Here is a 24,003-nt window from a genome sequence, read left to right as displayed (position 1 = left end):
TGCTGGAGGGATTTGATTAATCTGAAGTTGGTACAAACACTATTTGGCAGGTCTTTGCCCTGGCAGAGGCCCTGCTGTGCAGGCAGACTGGCAGGCTTGTGTTTGAAGGTATGTGTCTCTGACCAATGATTTACCTTTCTCTACAAACAGATGTTTTTGAAGAACTATTGGACCACTGTGAACAAATACTGTGTAATTCATAACCATGACTTGTTTGATGTTAACCTATCAGAGTTACATTTCTTCATTATCCTTTACTGGTTCTTCATCTTTTTTTCAGTTTTAAAATATTTCTCACATTCTGTCCACTGGCTATGTGATAGAATGAATGGAAGAAAATTTCAGATTTCATGACCCTGAATAGGATAACTGGTTACAGATAATGGGGGGATGGATGACACTCTTCATATTCCTAAAGTGGCTGTAGTAATGCCACATTGAAAACACTGACTGCTCAGAAAATCCACTGCCGTTGTCTTGACACTGCTGCGATCTTGTGAAAAAAAGACATAGAGACAGTGTAGAGAGTAGTCCACCAGTTTTAGATAATTTATAAAGCTCCATTTGGCGCTAGAGGGTCTCCACCTCTCACAGGAAGCAGCAGTGGTGGCACCATCAAAATTGCTCGACTCTGAATAAACACTTCATTTTATATAGCCCAAAATCACAAATTACAAATTTGCCTCAGAGGGTTTTACAATCTGCACACATGCAACATCCTCTTCCAGGTAACTCTCACATCGGCACAGGGAAACTCCCCTAAAAAAAACTTTAACAGGGAGAAAAAAGGAAGAAACCTATGGTAAGCGACAGAGGAGGGATCCTTCTCCAAGGATAAGGATCCGCAACAATGCTGAACTTACAAAGATTGACAGCCTGGTTAAAATTCCTGCTCCAAATGCGTCATATACGTAGGAATACAGTTGGAGGTCTAGAATAGTAATGTATTGGAAATACTGTATTATTATGAAGACCTTTTTGTCATCAATGACCATTTAGTTGAGTAAACACCTCTCTAACATAATGTCAGTGTTTCAAATATCTGGTATTTACAACAGGCCTGTTTTTTGTTTTGCATTATTTCCATTCAGCATTATCTAAAACCACATAACGTACTTAGTGGCCTACTGTGTAACAGCATAAACTGTCCAGTGTGTATGGAAATAACACGAAAATGTACATTAATCTAATTTCTTGTGACATTTGTTTGTTTTACAGAGAAAATGATTGAAAAAAATATTGAAACATTAATTAGACACATTTTTAAGATTTATTTTGGGTAAATTAATTTATATTATTCGAGAATATAAAAAATTATCTTTTCAATAATTGATAGATTAGTCGTTGGATTAATCTACTAATTGAAAAAATAATCGATAAAAAAATATGTCTGTGTATTTTTGTAATCACCCATTTTAACCATTTATGCTTTTATGCAACTGGAGAAAATAAAGCAAACATTTCATTGTCACTCTTTCCTTTATTCAGTCTCTTTGAGTTTAAAACCACATAAACAGTAAATACAAACACTGTATATTGTTATAATGAAATTATGAGTTTTGACAATAAAGGGTTCTGCTGGTGAAATATATATGAGGAAAAGCTGGTAATGTATTGAATGACAAAAAATATTACTATGGTGTCAATTATGTTAACATAAAGCAATTAAACTGTTATATAATTGGTAGTAAGCTCATGCCAAAAGCCTACATACAAAGTCATACAAAGCAGTATTTTCAAATGTAGCTTTACTTGGCTTTTTGGGTGTTTGTAATGTTACTTAGGCAACCCAATAACAATCGGTTATCGTTCCATGGTGAGGGCAAGACCCGCCCTACTCGACCTCTGATTGGTTAGTACCCGTTACCTTCGTTGATTGGATTGGTTACGCTGAGGCATGAGGCGTGAGAGTTCAGGATGAACCAATCAGAAGAGAGTATGGCGGGACATAACTTTTCCATAGCAGGACAAGCATGGCGGAGAACAAGCAAGGTGCAGGTCAGTATGAGTTAGTTGCACGTTGTTTGCTTGACAGATTTGTTGTTAACTCTTGGTTCTGTCCCTGGTTTCCTCTTCCCTCTCTCCTGTCTATCAGAGGCCATAGTGTCAGACCTCCACAAGAAGATCAAAGCAGCTTTTGAAGCGTTTGACTATGAGTCTAACAGCAAAGTGGATGTCAGGTGAGCTCCAAAGAGCAAGGTGTGATAGGATCTGCTATTAGGATCTGCTATTCTCTCTTTCTCCTGGGCAGTAATAGTAGCAATATTACACTAGGTCTATTAATAAAAACAGGTTAAATGTGACCTTTGTTTACTCTTACCTTAATCAGGTCCATATTTACATTAGGTCCTGTCATTATGATCAATAGTGTGGTCTATAAATAACATTGAGTTTGTTTCCCAGGGAGATCGGCACCATCATCTATTCCCTGGGTTGCTTCCCCACTCAGGCAGACCTGCATGACATAATAGCTGAGGTAAGAACAGTGTTAACTTATATTTTGCTCATATTTTGGATGAGTGAAAGAGCCGGTCATCTAATCAACTGGGGGATATTTACGTATATTGCTCATGCAACGATATCTACTATACCTGGATGTCATTGTGTTAAAATGTGCCAACAGGGAGGGACAATAACCATTGCCCAGTGCCACAAAAACAATTCTCTGTGGCCACTTAATTTCCCCTGTAGGTGGCCCTCTGTTGATTTTTTTTTTTTGTGTCACAGTTAATGAAGGCTGTGTTCTATTAAAATTCCTTGTCTGTATTGTTCGTACATAAGTTTTCATTTGGGCTACAAAAATGTATGTGTAAATGTAAGGTTTAAAAAAATAGCATCTATTCCAACATTATTCCTTTTTTTTTTTATTGCATTTACTGTCTTTTTTTTAAAGTGCAACTCAATGATCAGTTTTGTCAGAAAATTGTCAGCTTGTTATTAAAAGGGTCAAAACTCAGCAACCTTGTTCTGTTCAGGTTGAGGAGGACCACACTGGGTACATCCCTTTGGACAAGTTCCTCCCAGCCATGACCAAAGTGCTGCTGGAGCACAAGTAAGACAGTTACTATTAACTCTGATATGTTGTTTTTCATATCTAACTGAATAAATGAAGATGATGAAATTTGAGGTTGAGAAGATGGCCATGTCATGATGCAAATAGGTGCTTGTGTTGAAGCAAATTATTAAATTATACAGCATGACTTTCAGCTAGATGTTACTGTGGGGGCAAATTAATGACCTGACACTGGTAGAAGTTTTCAGATTGCTTTTATATTTGGTAAATATAATGAGGTAGCTACTATTAATATTTCCCAGAATAGATGTGGGGTGTAAATCTACAAAGAACACCACTGTACACTGTATTTTGATCTGTAATCTTTCAGGTGAAAATTTTTCCCCGCCCTCATAGAAAATTCTACGTCACACTTAAAATGGATATATTATTTTTTTTAACAAGTGCTTTCAGGGTTAAATACATAGTTTTGTCCTTATGTTTCCACCACTGGCGACATTTCAACTTCGCAGTACAGCTCAGTCTGTAGTGGAAACTGGGCCAGGAAATTATGAATAGATACCGTGTTAATTCCATCATGTTTCATCACAGTGTTTTTGGTATGTCATTTTGTCAATACTATCTACTATGGTGCTGCCACACTACAGGAACATATACACAAATAAGCAATGGTGTGTGTGTCCATGTGTGTGTGTTAGGTTCCCTCCCATCCCTGAAGACTTACTGCTTCAGGCCTTTGAGGTGAGATCAGCTTCTGTTTCCTCATATCCTATCACATTCACATCCCAGTGTTGTAGTTCCAGTGACTGCACAGCATCTATAAGATTAAGTAGGAGTTTGTGCCTCTGTGACTATCATACCGTCAACAGAGTTATTTCACAATGTAAGAAACTGATATTTGTGTTTCCAGGTTCTGGACAAAGAAAATAAAGGGTACCTGGAGCCTGAGGAGCTGACAAAGTATATGACGCAGGAAGGTAACGCAAAAGCATTTAGTTCTCAATATGCAATATTAAGAGAGATTCATGTATGTTAAATCATGTTGAACAGATCATTTCATAGATATGTGTTTGTATGTCTAACATTACTCGTCGTTCCACAAACAACCCTTTATTTGCACACTTTTCTTTTTCTCACTCATGGCTGTGTTGTGTTTGTTCATGGTTGTGTTTAAACCAGGTGAGCTCTTCACTCAGGAGGAGATGGATGAGATGCTGACAGCACTCTCTGACCATGAGAAGAACCTTATCTATTACAAAGACTTAATCAGCCAGTTGACCATTGACCCTAACATGTAGACACTGCAACAGTGTGTGTGTGTGTGTGTGTGTGTGTGTGTGTGTGTGTGTGTGTGTGTGTGTGTGTGTGTGTGTGTGTGTGTGTGTGTGTGTGTGTGTGTGTGTGTGTGTGTGTGCATATCTGCATAAGTGTTGTGTGTGTTTGGCGTTTGTGTTTATGTCTGTATGTTTTTAATGCAGGCTAGTAGTTCTAATATGGTATAATAAATAAATGTTCATATCTCTATGCTGAATTTGTGTTTCAAGAATTGTCTTTCAGTTCAGATGAAATACTATATGTGCTCAAACTGGCAGATTTAGGAAAATGTATCAATGCAGGAGCGGTCCATTATTTAGGTTAAACATATAGTAGTTTCATGCTCACATCCTTTTACATGTTGTACCCAACCCTAATCTGTTTTATTTCCAGTTGGCATGGCAGAGATTTATAAGATGTTTATCACAATCACATTGAATGCATTATTGTTACCCATAATTACAAGGGGCAGCCTCATCCATATCAAATCAAAACTTTAGAAAATTAAAGCAATTTAAAATCTAAAAACCGTGTCCAGCAAATGTATCTAAGGGAAAATAAAGATTAAAAGGGGAGGTCCCATATAACTACCCTTAACAATCTTCTGATATTAGGACATTAAGTGGATATTACTGTCCACTTATTATGTTTCTGGCATAGGTTGGGTGGGAAGAAAACAATAGAATGCATTTGTTTGTAATGCCCCCAAAGTCAGCACCATGTGTTTGGGTATATTTTTACCTGCTGACCGAGCACAGCAGGTGGTGCTGTTGTCATCCTTATCAGTGAGTCTAGCAGCAAGTACCTTCTTATATACAGCCTATAGTGTATCATAAAGTACTTCAAGACAAGAGCCCATAAAACAATCAAAAACCTGACATGTTGTCGTATAAAGCTACGAACATTTAATTAAATGAAACTAGGTGTATGCTTGGTATCACAGATGTTTGTGTTAACCAAGCTGAAAGCTGGCATGAGATCACGTTCATGAAGTTATGTCAAATGTCTTTATATATATATATATTTAAATGCTGCACTTTGATCACCAGCTAGTCTCTATTGTGTCTGTCTCATGCTGGGCAGGTGGTGTACAGTGGAGGGTTATAAAATGTTTTTACTTAAAACAGCATCCTCCGGTTTCAAGGTTTGATCACGCTGAGGAGAAGTGCCAAGTTGATAATTCACTGTGGGTTCATAGCTTTGAGGAACTCGTCTCACATTACAGACAGTCATTTCATCCATTGTTGCAGCTTTGGGCTTGAGTTAATTAAAATAAACTGTACTTTATGCAAAACCTAACCCAAGTGGGGTCACATGCTGCAACAAGATACTGCCAAAAATACTTTTTTTCAAAATTGAAATCTTTTCAAATAATGAATGTATTCCTAAATGTTGTTGCATTAATCTCCAAACAGTTAAAAAAAAGTAGTTTTACTTCCTGGTGCAATATAACAATGTTGCTACCTGGCCAGGGCGTTGCAATACCCCTCGGCCTCATAAATTGACCAACCAACAAGGCAGAATTAACTTGAATGTTTGTCTTTGTCTTTACAAGTTCACATACATTTACTGTATGGCACTGAGTATACTACTCATGGCTCAAAAAAGGTCAACTAAACAAACAAATATTTGGTCCCATTTTGAACCAAAGCATCTGCAGATTTATTCCTAATTCAATACAAAAACATACACGATATCTTATGATCCAATAAAGTTAAAACAAGATACGAGATAAATTAATCCCTGTTTTTGTTAGTTTGTTTGTTTGGGTTTCAAAAAGAGTTAACACTACTTTCTACTGTTCAGTTTTTCAAATAGGTTGTTCAAATGCACAGATTACACTACCACTGCTGCTAACAGATACCTCCTTAACTGCAGTACTGAGAATCATGGCATCATTTTATTATTGTAAATATAACTTGTATGACTAAGGTGGATGTCAGGCTTCATTTCTTTGAAAAGCAGTTTGTAAAAAGAAAAGAAAAGAGGAACCATTGTATTATTTGGAATGTGATGTGTTTTGCAAGCATAGATGAGCACATTCTTTGTTTCCTTCTCGTTTATCTGAAATTGTAGAGGTTTTAACTAAGCGAGTACTGGCTTTTTTTTACCACAGTCTGCAGTCTCTTATGAGCAGTCAGTGGTGGAAAAGTATTCAGATACTTTTACTAAATAATAGTAATAATGCAATGTAAAAATGCTCTGTTAAGTAAAAGCCCTGCATTCAAAACATTACTAATGTACAGAAATACTATCAGACAATTGTACTTTAAGTGTAAAAAGTATAAGCACTCATTAAGAAAAATGCCCCTTTTCATACTGTTACAGTATTATACACATTATAGCATTATTGCATTTTTCTTTGTAAACAGCATTTAAAAGCAGGTCGAGGAGCAATATTTTGTATGATCTTCTGTAACTTGTAAATATGTTAAATTAATTAATTTATCATATATATGTAGGCAGGAAGATCAGATGCATTCTTCCTTTTTTTGATCACCCCAAAAAAAGACCTCAATAAATAACCAATTAATAAATTGTTTTGTTTTAGTCAAATCTGAGCCCTTACTCAGGAATATCAAGAACATGGGGAGTGGGGAGACCTTCTGGTGGCTCATCTTTTTTAAACTTGTGCTTCTATGGCCAAATATTGTTCAAACCAACAAACTTTTTTTAATTCATTATTTTAGGATTCAAATTGTCCAAATATCCTAGTGCTCCATAATACTTGGCTGAGATAATCTATGACAATCTGCACACAGTATAAAGTTTGTCATCTGCCAAAGTCGGACAGCGATAAGGAATTATGGATGAAGCACATTATTCACCATGTGGCCCCTCATCCTTTTCCACTTCAGGTCGTCTAGTGTCATATGATACAAGCATCTTCCAAACTGAGCCCACTACAGAATTTTAGTTTTTTTTTGTTAGTCTGCGTAGCTCCTCACCTTTGCAACGTTCTGCTTCTCCACGCATTCCTGGTGCTTCTTCACATTCCGCTGATCAGGGCTTTCCAAGTAGCCAGCTTGTGGGCGTCTGGGGGCATGCCTCCCTGTAGAAAAAATGTGTCTTAAAATCCCAAATTTCCTGATCCATCACTGATCTTAATAATCAGATGACGAGTTGAAATGTGTCTTAGCGGATTTATTTTATCATGTAAATACATATAACTTGGATTGTAAGTAAATTATTGTTGACCCCATCTTGAGCTTCTCATGCGTCTTACCCTGTTGGGTTTGAAGTTTTCCCGTTAAAGTATAGTACGGTTTGGAGTGTTGATATCAGCAGATGCAAACTATTATATACTTTTGTTGTAGAGAAACATGGTTTCCACTACATTTTAAGGTGTATGTTTAAGGGAGATTATACTGTGTTTGTTTGTGGGCTGCACAATGTTATTTTCATTTAAATAATCATATTGTTATAGACATAAGCCAGGGACTGTGCTGATTTTAAACAGGTGCTGTTTTTATAGCTTCACAATAAGATATTCAAAATATAAAAAGAGAGCCTAAAATAGTTTGTTTATAAAAGAGGATTCTTTATATATATATATATATATTTCTGCTCAGGTCACTGAGCTCAAAATAACATGTTGTTGTTTCTTGTAGCCACCTTGCCAGAGGTTTGACACCAGTCAAAGCCATGATTGATTGTCACTGTTTCCCGTCTGTGGTAAGTGTTGTCATGTGGAACACTGATGTTTGCTGTATGGAAGGATACAGAAGCGCGTCGAAAGGTGTGCAAAGTTTACACAGTCTAGGGACTTTCTTACGTCAACCTCAAGGGAAATACCAGTTGAGTTAGGTTCCAGAGAACCTGTCCAACCTTTTTACTGTAACCACCACACCTGTCTTCCTCTGTGAGTGAAAACATGCTGACAGTAAGCAGGTATGGTATTCACCATGGTCATCATCTTAGCTTAGCGTGTTACAGAGCTAACATTTGCTAAGTAGTATTAAACACAATCTAAAGCTGAGACTGATGGGAATATCGTAAATTTTGCAAATATTTGGTCGTAAACCAAATTGACAAAATCATCAGGGCCAAATAGAGATGTTGACCTGATCACCAAGTCATAACAGTTCATCCTGAGGGGAACATAAATGTGTGTACCTAATTTTAATCCAACTCCATGGTGTCCACTAAAAACCCAAATCATTAGGAAATGAACAACAATCCATCCAATAGTTGTTGAGATATTTCAGTCTGGACCAAAGTTGGGGATCGACTAAAAGACATTACACATATTTGCCTGATTGTTCTCTAACATCTGCCTCACATTTGGGCCCTATGTCACCACACAGGTTTTTATTGCTTGGCTTGCCCTGTGTCTTTGGAATAAACTATGAAAAATAAACAATATACACAAAAACAATATGTCTATGATGATTTAACTGTTACTATTACAGCAAACGGGGCTTACGTGATGTCAGTTAAATTGTTTTGTCTGTCAGATTTTCAAAATAACTTCTTGACAAATTTCCTTGAAGTAATGACCACACTGATGACAGTGTGGTCATTACTTCAGACAAAGCCTCTGAGATTTTTTACCAGGTTCTTATTACAAGGGATAAAACTAATAGTATACTATGGGTTAAAAAGTCGTAGTATAGTATGTCGTAAAAAATGCAAAGCATTGTATGGCATACAACATGTAATAGTATAGTATGTTTTATAACGTGTAAAGTATGCCATAAAAGTCATATAAATGGTTATATAAAATACAATGACAAAGTAATAAAAAACTGAATGAAGTCATGGTGAAGATTGCATAGAACGTCATGAAGAATTTTAAGTCATAAAATCATATTATAGTATGCCATTACATAAGTTATTCAAACTTTATAATGTCATGGAATGGAGTGCAGTAAAAAGTCTGTACTACGTCTTAGTACAGTATGCCATAAATATGCCTTAAAAATGTCATAGAAAGTATATCATAAAAAAATGTGGTACAATACTCATTCTATACTATTCCATTAAAAGGATTAAATTAAAATTAAAATCAAAGGTCGTAGAATAGAATGCTATAAAAAGTAATTAAAATTTGATGAAATACGGCCTAGAACCTCATAAAATATCTCATAGATAAGTCACAGCATAGTATGTTGATAAAAGTCATAAAAAGTCAAAGTATAGTATGTCGAATGAATTCATAAAAATGTCACAGTATAGGATGTCCGAAAAAAATTACAGTAAGTCAAAAGTCATGTCATAAAAGAGCATAGAAGAGCATGTTGAAAAAGTCAGAAAAAAGTCATCATATAGCATGTCGAGAAAAGTATAAAACTAACATAGTATAGCATGTCTACAAAAGTCAAAGTATAGTGTCTCGAAAAGTGTCATGAAAAAGTCATAGTAAAGCAGGGTCAAAAATTCATGAAAAACTCATATGTCGTTGAAACAGGTCATTAAAAAGTTATAGTACAGCATATATGAAGAAAAGGGATATTATAGCAGGTCAAGTAATATATAAAAAAGGGATAGTATAGCATGTCAATTACTGTAGTATGTCGCAAAAAGGAAAAAAAATGTCATGTACGTATAGTCTGTCAAAAAAGAAATCTTGGTATAATTTGTCAAAATAAAAAAATAAAAAATCATAGTTAAGAACGTTGAAAAAACTTGAAAACTCATAGTATAGTATGTTGAATTTATTTTTTTAAAAGGCATAATATAGAATGTTAGTATAGAATGTTTAAAAAAAACCAAAAGATGGTATGTCGGAAAATAAAGAGTCATAGTATAGGCTGAGAAAAAATATATATTTTTAAAAGTCATGGAACAGCATGTGGATAATATAGTGTGTCGAAAAAAGTCACAGTATAGTATCTCAAAAAAGTAAAAAGAAGTCATAGTATAGTATGTTGAAAAACTGTCATAGTATAAAATGTCGAAAAAAAGTCATAGTATAGTATGTTGAAAAAAATAACGTCTGTTATGTCCAAAATAAAAAGTCGTCAGCAAGACGACAAAATATAAGAGTCTGTCGAAAAAGTTCGAAGAAAATAAAGTTAAAAAAAAGTCATAGTAAAGTATGTTGAAAAAAATCTGAAAAGTCGTAGTTTAAAATGTCCAAAAAGAAAAAAAAGTAATTGTACATTCTGCTCTCACTGTGCTAGGTCATCTGTCATCATGATAACAGTAAGATGCTTACTGGTAGGAATAGTTTTACTAATTGCTTCTCACAGTTGAGCAGTTTTTTGTCAGTTATAGTTGATAAAAAGGGTTATAATGAGGGTAATAGTGAGGGTGATAATATTTATATTAATCAGCTGAGATAAAGTAACAAGCTTTTTTTAATTATATATATTTTACAGCACACAATTTCATAGAGAAAACCTGGTGTTGCTGATAATGATGGCTAGGCTCTATTCAAGTGTCCCCCGCAAGAATGAAGCAGCTAAATGGAACTCAGCCATTTGTTCGTTACATCGTTTTCACCTGTGCTTGTCCCACTGTGACAAGTCAAAACTTCTTGTGTGAAAAAGACACGGCTTCTCGGTGCATTAAGTAGCAAAGCCACAGTGTGAGCCATATCAATCTGACAGATGAACACTTGTTCCATTATGTAATCCAGGAGAGTTAATCCTGGTTTTGCAAAGTGGGCCTCCTGCAATGTGAATGTGTGACTTATTGGCTATGGACTCATTAACTAGGCTCAATTAACAGCGTGTCCTCACGAGCACACAACACTAAGCACATGCAGCACTGACACTGTATATTCTTGGCTTCACACAACGTACCAGCTACAAACCTGAAAGTCTGGATTCTGCGGTCTATATCTCAATCAAATAATTTGATCCGAGTGAATCCTCTATGTGTGTACGCAAAATATTTGTTTCTGCACTGTCAAAGAACACATCGTTCCAGGTCAGCTGACTCAATACCTGGTTAGATGGGTTCTTTTTTAAAGTAAGTAGTCCGGGAAACAGCCAGAGGAGAATGTGTACTCAGTTGCTTGGGTACATCCCCAGCGGCAGGTGGAGGAGTTCAGGAAAGTACACAGACACATATATACGGCTTACAGTCCGCCATGTTTCACATTTTTATGTTACAAAAAATTGCAGAACACTTGTGTGGTTACAACAAATGATTATTCCGTCCTCTGCTGTACAATATATGATAAATAATAAAACAAAATTAGATAAATAAAACTAAATACAGCCTTTGAACAGCGGACATTTTCTCTATTTGGCTGTTTACATGAGCTTTTTTCAAAAGACTGTGACTGGTCTACTGCCGATTTGCACTGAAGCAACAGTTTAATCAGAGCAGAGCATGAGAGTTACTGAACAGTTTGTTGAAACAGTTTGAAACTTAAGAGTTGAGAATATATAGTAAGAATGATAGTATACTATGGGTTAAAAAGTCGTAGTATAATATGTCGTAAAAAGTCATAGTATAGTATGATGAAAAAAGTTTAAAAAAAAAGGTGTTAGTATAGAATGTTTAAAAAAACCCAAAAGATGGTATGTCGGAAAATAAAGAGTCATAGTATAGGCTGTGAAAAAATATATATTTTTAAAAGTCATGGAACAGCATGTGGATAATATAGTGGGTCGAAAAAAGTCACAGTATAGTATCTCAAAAAAGTAAAAAAAAGTCATAGTATAGTATGTTGAAAAACTGTCATAGCATAAAATGTCGGAAAAAAGTCATAGTATAGTATGTTTTAAAAAATAACGTCTGTTATGTCCAAAATAAAAAGTCGTCAGCAAGACGACAAAATATAAGAGTCTGTCGAAAAAAGTCATAGTATAGCATGTCGAAAAAGTTCGAAGAAACATCGAAGTATAGTGGTCGAAAAAAGTTTAAAAAAAAGTCATAGTAAAGTATGTTGAAAAAAATCTGAAAAGTCGTAGTTTAAAATGTCCAAAAAGAAAAAAAAGTAATTGTATAGTATTTCACAATAAGTACAAAAAATCATAGTATACTATGTTGTAAAAAGTAAAAAAAAGTCAAAGTATAGTATGTCGAAATAAGTCATAAAAAGTCATAGCACAGTATATCAAAAAAGTATTAAAAAAAGTCATAGTACAGTATGTCTAAGAAAAGATTCATAGTATCATGTTGTAAAAAGTAAAAAAAAGTCATAGTATAGGATGTCAAAAAAAGTCAAAGAACGTTATAGTGTAGTAAGTCTAAAAAAAGTCAAAGAAAGTCATAGTGTAGTATGTGGAAAAAAAGAAATCGTATGTCGAAAATAACTCATAGTATATGTCAAGAAATTTTAAAAAGTCAAAGTTTTAGAATGTCGGAAAAAAAAGTCATAGTATTGAAAAAAAAGTCATAGTATAGTATGTTGAAAAAGGTCATAGTATATAATGTCGAAAATAGTCTAAAAAGGTATAATATAGTATGTAGACAAAAGTCATGAAAAGTAAAAATACCCACTGTAAACTACCCCTTACTGATTTATATAGCACTTTTTAAAATGCACAGTTACAAAGTGCTTTACATATTAGAGAAAAAACACAGATACAGGTTAGCATATCAAGTTATTTTATTATTGTTATGCCAGTAAAGAGGGAGTCACAATAGTCTAAACAATAACATATAAAAGGTGCAATGATGTGTAAACTTAATAGCTGCTAATTGGCTTCTGCTAACAGTACCAACCGCTACCATGTCCATAAAAGTGCAGGTATTGTACAGTATTACAAGGTTTTCTATTTGTCAGTGTACAACAGGGCTGCACAACAAAATTCAGATTGTAGTCCAATTTTTTCTACAGAGGATAAATAAATAAAAGATATACGATATTATATCTCAACGGTGGCTACAATAATGTATCCCAGCATGACTAATTACAATTAGGGTTTACTACTTTCTACACAAATGTATTTATGTGTATCACAGCTACCGCACTTTAGAGTCCATGATCATTTTTTGTGAGGATCCATCTGTTGTGTGTTCTTGATTAGTCGGTACTGGATTGATAAGTATAAACTTATCAGCAGGCCGACACCTTCCCTCAAGTGTTCTACACCAAATAATCTGACCACATTATCAGACTTCATAGCAATAGTGTTCCTACAGACAGTATAACTTCAAAAGACAAAATATTAACATAAATAATAAATACAATATAAACAAAATTGTTTTACGTAATACATTATTGTCTTGTTATGTTAAGGAGTAAGAGTGCCTTTAAACTATCCAATGGCACAAAGCTGAATCCGTATGTGTCCATGTTAAAGCGGGGCCCAAAGACCAACACGAGGTTGTTTCTGATTGGCTGCAGCACTCTTCATGTGCTTATGTTCGGGGCTGTGTGTGCTCCGGTTTGAAGTAGACATAGGTGGACCAGGAGTCTATCTGGGAGTTCATCCACTTGATGGGGTCATGGTCCTCCATCTGCTCCTCTGCCTCCTCTTCCTCACTCAAACCGTCCACTCCGTCTTCATCTGAGTTTATCTTCTCAGTGCTGTCTCCCCTCATGCGAGGCACCTCTTGGACCTCCGTTATCGAGAGGCTTAAGTGGCACATGTTGCAGACCCTCAAACACTTAGTCGGGTGAATGTGTGGGATCACCGCACGCTTCTTGGAGCACGCCCCGCAGACCACAAAGCCGCATTTCCGGCAGTGGTGTCGACGCTGGGTCACGGTGAACTTGTCGGCGCAGCGCATGCAGACCGCGGATGCCTGGTCAGGGATCCAGGTTTTGGCGAAGTCGTACACGGGCCTGCAGCCGGCGCTCCGCAGCAGACTGGACCGGCAGTCCTCCATGTGTTCGATCCAGGCTCGCTTCTCCTCGTATGAGGCGGCTGCGACGTAGAAGGACTTCTGTGGTGTACGGATCAGCCATTGGTTCCTCATTTTTATGCCGTCCTCCAAGTCCTCAAGCTGGCTGTCCTCTAAAATAAAAAATAAAATGGTTTGTTAGATACATTGGTTAAATAGGTAAGATACAAGAGACATAAAGCATGCAGAAATAACAGTACAATTGAAATGATTTCAACTGTAGTATGCAGCAAACAATCACATTTAGTCATTGTTTGCTGAATACTACTGCTCTCAAACGTGCAGTAAAGTCATGTGTTTGACTGATAGGAGTGATAAGTCTCTGCAGACCAAAATACACTCTTACTAGAAAAAAAAGTTAATGCTCCCCTCCACCTGCACTTTGTGCCTGTAATATTTAGTATGCACAATTTCATTTTACCAACCGTAAATGTTTAATATACACAATGCATTTAATTTGCATTTTTTTCAGTGTTTGACTTTGAAGTAATCAGAATTTATTAAAATTAGAAAAAAAAAAATAATCTAATGGATTACGTTAATAATTACAAAAATTGCGATGTAATTCAGTAACTGACTACATTTCAAAGTAATCTGACCCCACTAGTTGCGCTAATTTATTTGTCCCTTACAACTGCAACCCTTTATTACAAAATGCCATTTATACAATGTCATCCCTGTAGCTGCTGCTTTTGGCCCTTTGTTCTTATTCTTCTCTTCCTTCTGCTTTACGAGTCTAAGATTCACTTTTTACTTTCAAAGCATTTCAATACCTAAAAATGATCAAACTATTCTGCATAATATCTCCCCTCAGGGTTGTTTCTGTACTGCTCACCTAGAGGGATGATCTTCTGTTTTTTGTGCCAGCGGCCGTTCAGAATGATGCTGCCGTAAACCAGCATGTCGTTGAAGAGGAAGAAGGCTTTGGGCTGCGGCCCCCGGCGGCTCATCTTAATCAGCCGGCCCTCTCCGATCAGAACCCGACCCGGCACGTACAGGGGCTTTGCTGACGGCCCAAAAGAGTGCTCCACGGCGTGGATCCGGTCCCGGTTATCCTGGGCAAACATTAGCTGGTCCACCATGGTAGCCTTTGTATCTGGTTAACAAGTCTACAAGAGTCCTGTTGTCAGTGTGTGTGTTTTCTTTTTTGCTGATAGTTCCACTCCTCTGTAGGTGTGAGATGTTGTCCTGTGCTCGTGTAGACTTCCTACTGAGACAAGCTGCAGACCAAAGCTCCTTTTCAAGTCTTGGTGACGCCTGTTGGTGACACAATGGGACTTCCCTAGTAAATTACAGCTTCAAGACAAACCCATTTCAAAAGAAGTTAGGGGCGGGAGCTGCATTTTAATTTCCCTATCTGATGGGCATGTCACTTTTCACGTGCTGTTTTTGACAGAAGTCATATCATTTCACTGAATCTATTTGGCTTCCAGGCAGGACTTTGGGTGGAAATTTTTCTGACAGATGGTAAATTCAAAGGGACCTGTGGATGGCTCTATTTCCAGCTCATTGATCCATCAACTGACTCATGTATATTTATCCTTCAAATTATCCTTTTAAATTCACCAATTGGTGAATTTAAATAAAAGTTACATTTAAAATCAACAAAATGTGATATACCGAGGTAATACATGAGATGATGCTAACTGCTTTGTGGCCAAAAAATATATCATCATATTATTGTGCGTCATACAAAATGTCATTAAAAAAATCAGAATATAGTATAGTATAGAAAATGTCATAGAATGACATAAGAATCTCATAGAAAATGTCCTTAAAAAAAGTTTAATAAGTTTTCTATAATGTGACTTTTTTTAAATATCATAGTTACTGGATACTGAATCCACTAAAAAGCATGCAGTTATTTACAAATACTTTGGAGAGAGTACGCAATAGAAATAAGTTGGTAGTTGTGCATATCATTTTTTAATCACCAGATTAAGACTACTACAATTCTAGCAATCTTAAGCCATTTTAGGCACAACTAAAATGGCTGTTTGTGTGTGAGTCTACAGATTTCATCGGCACCAGCTTTCATATTCATAATGATGATTTAAGAGACTTTGTTTCTAGCATTTGGCAATTGAAAATAATTAATTCAAATAATGGCCTTCAAGAACGTTGATGGAAAAGCAGCACCCTTTGGTTGGATCATTTTGTTAGAGAAATTTTTACCTACAGAGATAAAGTAAATAGTTGAAATTATAAGCAAGATCAGGAGCCTTTTGTCAACACCATCGCTCGTATTGTGTTTTACTTTGGTGTTAGCAAGCATAGTGTTTTTTTTACCCTGGCTGAGGGACCAGGATTGCTTCTGATCATCCTCAGATGCTTTGATATGATCCATTTGACTTCGAGATTGAAATATTCTGAGGGACTAAAAGGTTGTATTCTGCACCTTTTTAAACATCTAGGGAATGATTTGTGATATTGAGATATATACATGTGATAAAAACAACCTGTTTAGTGGACACTAAATGTAGTTGTAAACTGTAAACTGGAAAAACAAAGAGCAGGTAAACCGTGGAAAACTACTGAGTCAAATTGACCTGACAAGAGCTCACGTTTCACAAACAGGTGTGGTTTTTGCTCAGCGAAGCAGATGGAGTGGTAGGGAAGAAAAAAAAAAGATGCAAAACTTTCACAAACTGCCAGCTGCTTCGCTGAGCAAAAACCACACCACAGACATTCTGCTCTCACTGCGCCAGGTCATCTGTCATCATGATAACAGTAAGATGCTTACTGGTAGGAATAGTTTTACTAATTGCTTCTCACAGTTGAGCAGTTTTTTGTCAGTTATAGTTGATAAAAAGGGTTATAATGAGGGTAATAGTGAGGGTGATAATATTTATATTAATCAGCTGAGATAAAGTAACAAGCTTTTTTTAATTATATATATTTTACAGCACACAATTTCATAGAGAAAACCTGGTGTTGCTGATAATGATGGCTAGGCTCTATTCAAGTGTCCCCCGCAAGAATGAAGCAGCTAAATGGAACTCAGCCATTTGTTCGTTACATCGTTTTCACCTGTGCTTGTCCCACTGTGACAAGTCAAAACTTCTTGTGTGAAAAAGACACGGCTTCTCGGTGCATTAAGTAGCAAAGCCACAGTGTGAGCCATATCAATCTGACAGATGAACACTTGTTCCATTATGTAATCCAGGAGAGTTAATCCTGGTTTTGCAAAGTGGGCCTCCTGCAATGTGAATGTGTGACTTATTGGCTATGGACTCATTAACTAGGCTCAATTAACAGCGTGTCCTCACGAGCACACAACACTAAGCACATGCAGCACTGACACGCACACTGTATATTCTTGGCTTCACACAACGTACCAGCTACAAACCTGAAAGTCTGGATTCTGCGGTCTATATCTCAATCAAATAATTTGATCCGAGTGAATCCTCTATGTGTGTACGCAAAATATTTGTTTCTGCACTGTCAAAGAACACATCGTTCCAGGTCAGCTGACTCAATACCTGGTTAGACGGGTTCTTTTTTAAAGTAAGTAGTCCGGGAAACAGCCAGAGGAGAATGTGTACTCAGTTGCTTGGGTACATCCCCAGCGGCAGGTGGAGGAGTTCAGGAAAGTACACAGACACATATATACGGCTTACAGTCCGCCATGTTTCACATTTTTATGTTACAAAAAATTGCAGAACACTTGTGTGGTTACAACAAATGATTATTCCGTCCTCTGCTGTACAATATATGATAAATAATAAAACAAAATTAGATAAATAAAACTAAATACAGCCTTTGAACAGCGGACATTTTCTCTATTTGGCTGTTTACATGAGCTTTTTTCAAAAGATTGTGACTGGTCTACTGCTGATTTGCACTGAAGCAACAGTTTAATCAGAGCAGAGCATGAGAGTTACTGAACAGTTTGTTGAAACAGTTTGAAACTTAAGAGTTGAGAAGTGTTGGTGATACTTTTCTTTGAGTAAGATGAACATGTTTTTCTATTCAAATAAATAAAACAAAAAACCTTTTTTTAAAAATTGAACCAAAAATCTGATTCATTTTTTTCTCAATGTGAAGCAGTCGTGCAAAAGCCTGAGCACAATACAATTTGAAATGATCCAAAAATATGCATTTAATTTCGGAAACATTAGTTAAAAAAATATAATACGACCAGGAACCAAAACAAAACTTGCCTACTGCCTGGTTAAAGTGGTCTCTGCAGCCAGTTTCTACTTGTGGACCGAGTGTTTCTGTAGCTACATCTCCAACAGAGTGAGACTTCTTCTCTCTATCTGACCGCCTCACGTCAATATCAGGTTCCTGATCACATCACCAGGGTTATTTTCTCACACTTGACAAAGCTACTTACAAAGAGGACATCATACAACTGTTATCACTGGCTGATTAGTACTCCCCATGACAAGTAAACTGAGTGCCCTATTGGTGGAGTTTGCCTTTAAAATAAAGTGATGCCTATTTCTGAAAATGGTCCATATTTGGTTTGGTGTAAACCGAACCAAAAACTGAAATATCATTTTTTTCGGATGTGGTTTTACAGTCCGTTAAATGACCTCAATGCATCTGCCACACGTTGGTCATTGTTGTTGCAGTTCCTTCTGACTGCCAATAGAAGGCAGCAGAAGTCTGATCATGTAAAGTCTCTCTGCATGGTCCTGTGGCTACATCTCACAAGTCGATGGTTCCTCTCACTTTGAACTTCTTGGCGGAGCGTTCGCTGGCTCGCTGCTCAAACTTGTTCCCGTAGATGTGCGAGACGAAGCCGTTGATCTCCACTGCAAACACGCTATTCCTCTTTGGAATCACTGTGACACAAAAGGTTCAGGTCAAACTGATGCTCAGACGGACACTGCACAAGACTGCAAGGTTTCATCATGTTTTGGCTGCAAGAGCATAATATTGTTTTGTGAACAAGTTCTGAAATGATAGTTCAAAGTTTTCACATTGTGAGAAGTGAAAATGTTGTTACATATTTATTCAGATAACCCATTGATAACCAGTGGTCCTAAATGCCAAAATCAGAGACAATTTTTTTAATACCATAACTGAATAGCTTTCTGTTAAGAAAATATAGTAAATATAACAGCTTTTTCTTTAATGTAGTTGTTTTGTGTAGTAGTGTTTTAGTAGTATGGCACAATGGTTTTGAAGCCTTGAATTTTGGCTGTCTTACCTTTCAGTTTGTCTTCTTTGGTGATGATTTTGAAGACGTGTTTGAACTCTTGGACTAGAATCCCTGTGGCGCCTACATATGATGGGCATTTAGAGCGGACCACTACGAGAGAGAAGAGGAACAAAGTATTAGTACAGCACTGTCACAGATGTGTCTGCGCTCAGAGAAATGCATCCAGATGTTGGTCTTTAGGAACAACAGGTGCTTGTGTGGTTTCACAATGAAGCACAGGTGACATCTATCACCCCTCCGTGACACCCCTCCGTTGACTTTTCACATATACCAAGTTGCTGTCTAGCTTTTCTGTGTTTCAAAGCTAAAATATCTCCAAACTAAGGATGTGTAAAGGTTAGCCAACTTTTAGTAGCTTCATTAAGTTGCAGAGCTACTCATGTAAGGTTACGGTCGGTTCATCGTCCTGCACAAGCTCTGCTTGTACGTCTCACTCATAGAATTCTGGGAGACAAAAACATATGGGGACCACTGGATATCTTAGTAGAATTACTTATTAATGAATTGATTTGTGCTTCAACATTTTGGTTGTTTTGCATTTTTACGTATTTATAACTCATAAAAACATCAGGCTATGCAATCTGGTTCGGTACATGATATCAGATGAGTGAATTGAACCCCCCCGCATAGTTTGAAATCCTCTGATCTAGTAAAAAAATATGGCCAACACAGGGACTTTTTTTGTACTTGTAATAAAAGTCACTATAACTTCAAACACTGTTAAAGACAGACAGTTAAACTGATTAAAGTCATTGTGATGTTAAAGAAAAAGAGAAAACTAAAAATCTACCTGTGATGATGGCTCCGTGGAAGTCTGCCTTCAGAAGCTTCTGTTGCACAAACTGTGGATTGCTGTAAAAAGAACACGACACGACATAGGAGACTGAATACACAGTGAAAGCAAAAAGGAATACTGAAATGGCTTCAAATTGGCAGTGAATGATCCGGACTGCTTTACCATGTTGGATACAATCCGTTGCACAGGTCAATGACGTACTGTCTCCAGAGTTCATGCAGGGGCAGGAAAAGCTCGTATCTGCGATGATAATGACAAACAGTAAGTGATGCAATCAATTTTGACGAGAATGTTTCGATGCGGTCATTTACATCAATGTTCCAAACACATTTTTCTTCCATATGGATTTCAACGACTGCTCATCCTTAAGAGTAGACACCAACCTCTGGTGCTCAGGTTTGATCTGGAAGATCTTCATCGCCCTCTTCTGCCGAGCGTTCAGTCCCTTTGCTCTCTTGCTCTTCCTCTTGGACTTGTCCTTCTTGGGCCTGGCGTAGCCCAGAACCACCGCCTTGTGAGTCAGCATGCTCTTCAGATTATGCTTTGAGTTCTGCTTCATGCTGTTATTCAGGAACGCCTTGGTGAAGGCCTCGCCTTTAGATTTGGTCCGAGACTGGAAATGAGAAAAGGACACCAGGGGACATTTACAGAGATTTTTTTCTTTTTTTCTTGTGACCAGTGTTGGGGAAGCTACTTTAAAAAGCTGTCCAAGCTTCCAATTCTTCACACTGGAAGAAGTTGAACTAGAGCCAAGCTATCCTAGAGAAACATCTTGTTTGGTTGATTAAAGCTACTTAGAAAAAGCAGTTCAAACTACTTTGTAAAAAAAAAAAAAAAAAAAAAAGAGCTGCAATGTACATGTGTTATGAAATTATAAAATGTATGCCTCTGCACACAATCAAGTTGTAGTTTACATCCATTCCCGTCCAAAATGTCATCACTTCATCTTCACAAAAATGCCAATTCAGTAAATAAGTTCAAGTTAGAAAAGCACCAACTGCCTAGCTTACATTTGAAGGAAGTCCTTGGTATACATTTTTTTTACGGCACTCTGACATTTGAATTTATTTCAAAAAGCGCCCACTTGTAAGTAAAACGAACAAAAAAAAATACCTGTACCTGACTGTTAGCCATCTTATGCAGTGGTCTACAAAATGGGCCCGTTGTCTTACTTGTTGGTTTTTGTAGCATCACTTGAACAAACTCAAAAACTAAAAATGTCTTAAACTTGGTGAAGATGATGAAGCTGTCGCTGCGTGAGCACTGGGCAACGCCCGACCTCTAGGCCATGCAATTGTTGACGAAACGATTAAAAAACATAAATATATGTTGATAAATGTACATTTAGAAAAAGAACACCAACATATTTTTGATTATTGCGTATAGAGAAATATAAAATGTCAGAAAAGAGTGGAAAAATGGATTTTCCAGTCTCAAATGTCTTCTTGTATTTGACCAGTGCATTCTGCCATCATTACTATGATCATTTATTAAATGAAGGAAGGCACCACATTCTCATCTTCAAGAAGGTGGAACCAGCAGTTTGTATTTTTGTGTTTTGTTTTATATAAAAATGACAAAAAATATGAAACAATTATCAATATTAATAATTTACTGTTGACTTTGTTTTAACAGAAGACCTAATGTCACTTTCTTTTCTGCAGGAAAAGTCTTTGCACAGCATGACTGGAACCTGCATGAGAGATGACACATCTGGAATACACAGTTAAAAGTTTCACTACACAGCACATCACTTGTCAACTTAGCGGTATCTGCTTACCTCAACACCAAGAACCTTCACCAGATCCTGAGGAATCGTGGCTCGAACAAGCGCTTCTGTTGAACGGGAAAAACAAAACCAGAATTACACACAACGTGATCAACTTACTGAGGTGCTGGACCAGAATGCAGGAGTGGTTGTTGGCTCTCTTTAAATCTTAGAACTGTCCTAAAAGCCCTGATAGAGGGGCACATTTTTTCCCTAAGATTCTGTGAAAAAGAAAAAATAATAAAAATTTGGGCCAATTTCCTGATCTCATTTCATTTCCATTTCCGTCTAACTCACACACAAACTCGCACAAACATCACTGTGTTCACACTACTTTCCTGTTACAATACATGGCAGAGCCAGGCAATCCAGTGACGCTGGCTGCTGCGATTGACCCGAACATTATAATACATTTAAAAAAAGAAGCTCCAACCATTACCAAAGGAAGCAACCGTAATCTTAGACCGTCACCAACGCCACACCCAGCACAATAACACGGCAAAGACAGTGGACTATTCCACAATTGAAAATTGAAAAAACAGACTTGGTGTTAAAAAAGTAAATTAAGACGACTCTCCCCTCCTAGCCAATCACAGCCGGTTAAAAGCGAACCACGACTTTGTTAACGGAACAGCCTCATTGATTCAAATATTGTAAGTAACATTATCACGATTGCAAGACTTAGATATCACTTTATTTGAAGGGGAGTGCATTAGAATGACCTGACGCTCACATAACCATGGCTTGACGCCTGAAGCCATTGTATGACAACTACAAACAGTGAGAATGACCACTTTCAGGTCATTCTCACTGTTTGTAGGTGTCTGGTGCCTGGGTTGGTGATCAAATTGATTTAGATTGGTGCCACAAATGCGTACTTTTGGCACAGTGTTTTGCACAAACAATAACAGAGGAGGCACACCCTGCACCTTTTGTGTGAACGTGCAACCACATGAAACCAAGCAAGGAAAACTATTCCACTGGTATCAGTACGTAACGCAAGTTAACATTTATCTTTATAGCCTGATGTCACTTTGCCCGCTGGGGCTTTACAGTCCGTACAAAAATAACCATCCAGGAATAAGTTAATTTAGTTTATTTGGCGGGGACTTCCCTGTGGCCCTGATAAATGAGGTTATCAGTTGTGTTGTGATAACCTCTCCACAGCTCTAAACTGTTTCGGTACATGTCGTACATTCTTTAATTGTATAGCCTCAAGGGAACCACATCAAACGTTGTTTTTCAAGAGGAGACAGAGAGAGAGAGAGAGGGAGAGTTTGAGAACCTGTCTGACTAGTCACAAATATTCCCTTATGTGCACAGTCAGACGGAGGAAGTACAGACTCACTACCACTCACTCTGATAACAGCAACAACAACAACAAAAGGTTCAGACAAAGTGTGTTGTGTCGTTTTTGGTACCGACTGAAATGTTAAGTATCAAAATCTGACACTTTCTACAAGCTGCCACTGACTGTCTGGTCAGGGTCATACTCTTGTCTACTTACTTGATCACACAGTTCCAGGTTTCAATTAAAATTGAAAAAGGTTTCAATTAAAATTAGAAAATTTTGTTGAAGGCAAAGGTCTTGCTCAGCAGCAACATTTAACGTTTCCTTAATCAGCTTTTCAGAAATGTGGGGTTAAAAACTCAAAAAATGTAAATGAGGTGCCTTCTGTTTTAAGATAAGAGATAAGATAAGATAATCCTTTATTAGTCCCGCAGTGGGGAAATTTGCAGGCTTACAGCAGCAGAGTAAAGTGCACACAAGAGACATAGTAAAGAAAGACAAGATAAAAATAAAAAAATGAAAAATAAAAAAATCAAGTATTACATTGGTATTTTGAATGCAGGGTTTTTATTTAATTACTGTATGGCACCACTGCTTTAACCAAATCCCTACTGTACACTGTAGACCCTGAACGTCACACTGATGCATTAACGTTAAAGATGCGTTTATTATCAGACTGGAAGAAGACAGACAGAGAACATAATATCGTCTTTATGGGTCAGAAACAAACATGGGCTACTTTAAAACGAAACTCTACCTCCCTCTCGTAAATTAAACTCACCGTCCATTCCCCCGTTTTCACTGACTTCACGAATAAAATGGTATTAAATGTAACACTTTATAAATGCAGCAAACTGTTCAACACATGTGTTTTGGTTCCAACATGGGCTGACTTCCT

At 37.0% G+C, this 24,003-nt stretch overlaps 3 protein-coding genes across 4 annotated transcripts; 1 reads left to right on the top strand and 2 right to left on the bottom strand.

The window, feature by feature from the left end:
* The first annotated feature begins 1,940 nt into the window (after positions 1-1,940).
* On the top strand, positions 1,941-4,728 carry efcab2 (EF-hand calcium binding domain 2). 2 transcript variants are annotated; one of them, XM_054619427.1, is made up of 7 exons: positions 1,941-1,998; positions 2,096-2,180; positions 2,404-2,476; positions 2,976-3,052; positions 3,712-3,754; positions 3,924-3,990; positions 4,193-4,728. In XM_054619427.1, the coding sequence occupies exons 1-7, from the start codon at positions 1,974-1,976 to the stop codon at positions 4,309-4,311; spliced, it is 489 nt and encodes a 162-aa protein (XP_054475402.1). In that variant the 5' UTR covers positions 1,941-1,973; the 3' UTR covers positions 4,312-4,728. The 2 variants fall into 2 exon arrangements, with proteins under 2 accessions (XP_054475402.1, XP_054475410.1); XM_054619435.1 differs by having other exon boundaries at positions 1,954-1,992.
* Positions 4,729-12,855: 8,127 nt separating this feature from the next.
* plekhf1 (pleckstrin homology domain containing, family F (with FYVE domain) member 1) lies at positions 12,856-15,270 on the bottom strand. The gene is made up of 2 exons (XM_054618619.1): positions 14,913-15,270; positions 12,856-14,190 (listed from the first exon to the last, which is right to left on the bottom strand). Exons 1-2 carry the CDS (start codon positions 15,157-15,159, stop codon positions 13,592-13,594), a joined length of 846 nt encoding a protein of 281 aa, XP_054474594.1. The 5' UTR covers positions 15,160-15,270; the 3' UTR covers positions 12,856-13,591.
* Positions 15,271-17,694: 2,424 nt separating this feature from the next.
* pop4 (POP4 homolog, ribonuclease P/MRP subunit) lies at positions 17,695-24,003 on the bottom strand. Its single transcript, XM_054617992.1, has 7 exons — positions 23,887-24,003; positions 21,827-21,882; positions 20,430-20,659; positions 20,209-20,286; positions 20,041-20,102; positions 19,239-19,340; positions 17,695-18,870 (listed from the first exon to the last, which is right to left on the bottom strand). Exons 1-7 carry the CDS (start codon positions 23,891-23,893, stop codon positions 18,734-18,736), a joined length of 672 nt encoding a protein of 223 aa, XP_054473967.1. The 5' UTR covers positions 23,894-24,003; the 3' UTR covers positions 17,695-18,733.

Source organism: Anoplopoma fimbria, chromosome 2, assembly GCF_027596085.1.
Source record: "Anoplopoma fimbria isolate UVic2021 breed Golden Eagle Sablefish chromosome 2, Afim_UVic_2022, whole genome shotgun sequence".
In the NCBI taxonomy this organism is placed as follows: Eukaryota; Metazoa; Chordata; class Actinopteri; order Perciformes; family Anoplopomatidae; genus Anoplopoma; species Anoplopoma fimbria.
Note: the sequence above shows the minus strand (reverse complement) of the source record. Positions and strands in the feature narration are given on the sequence as shown.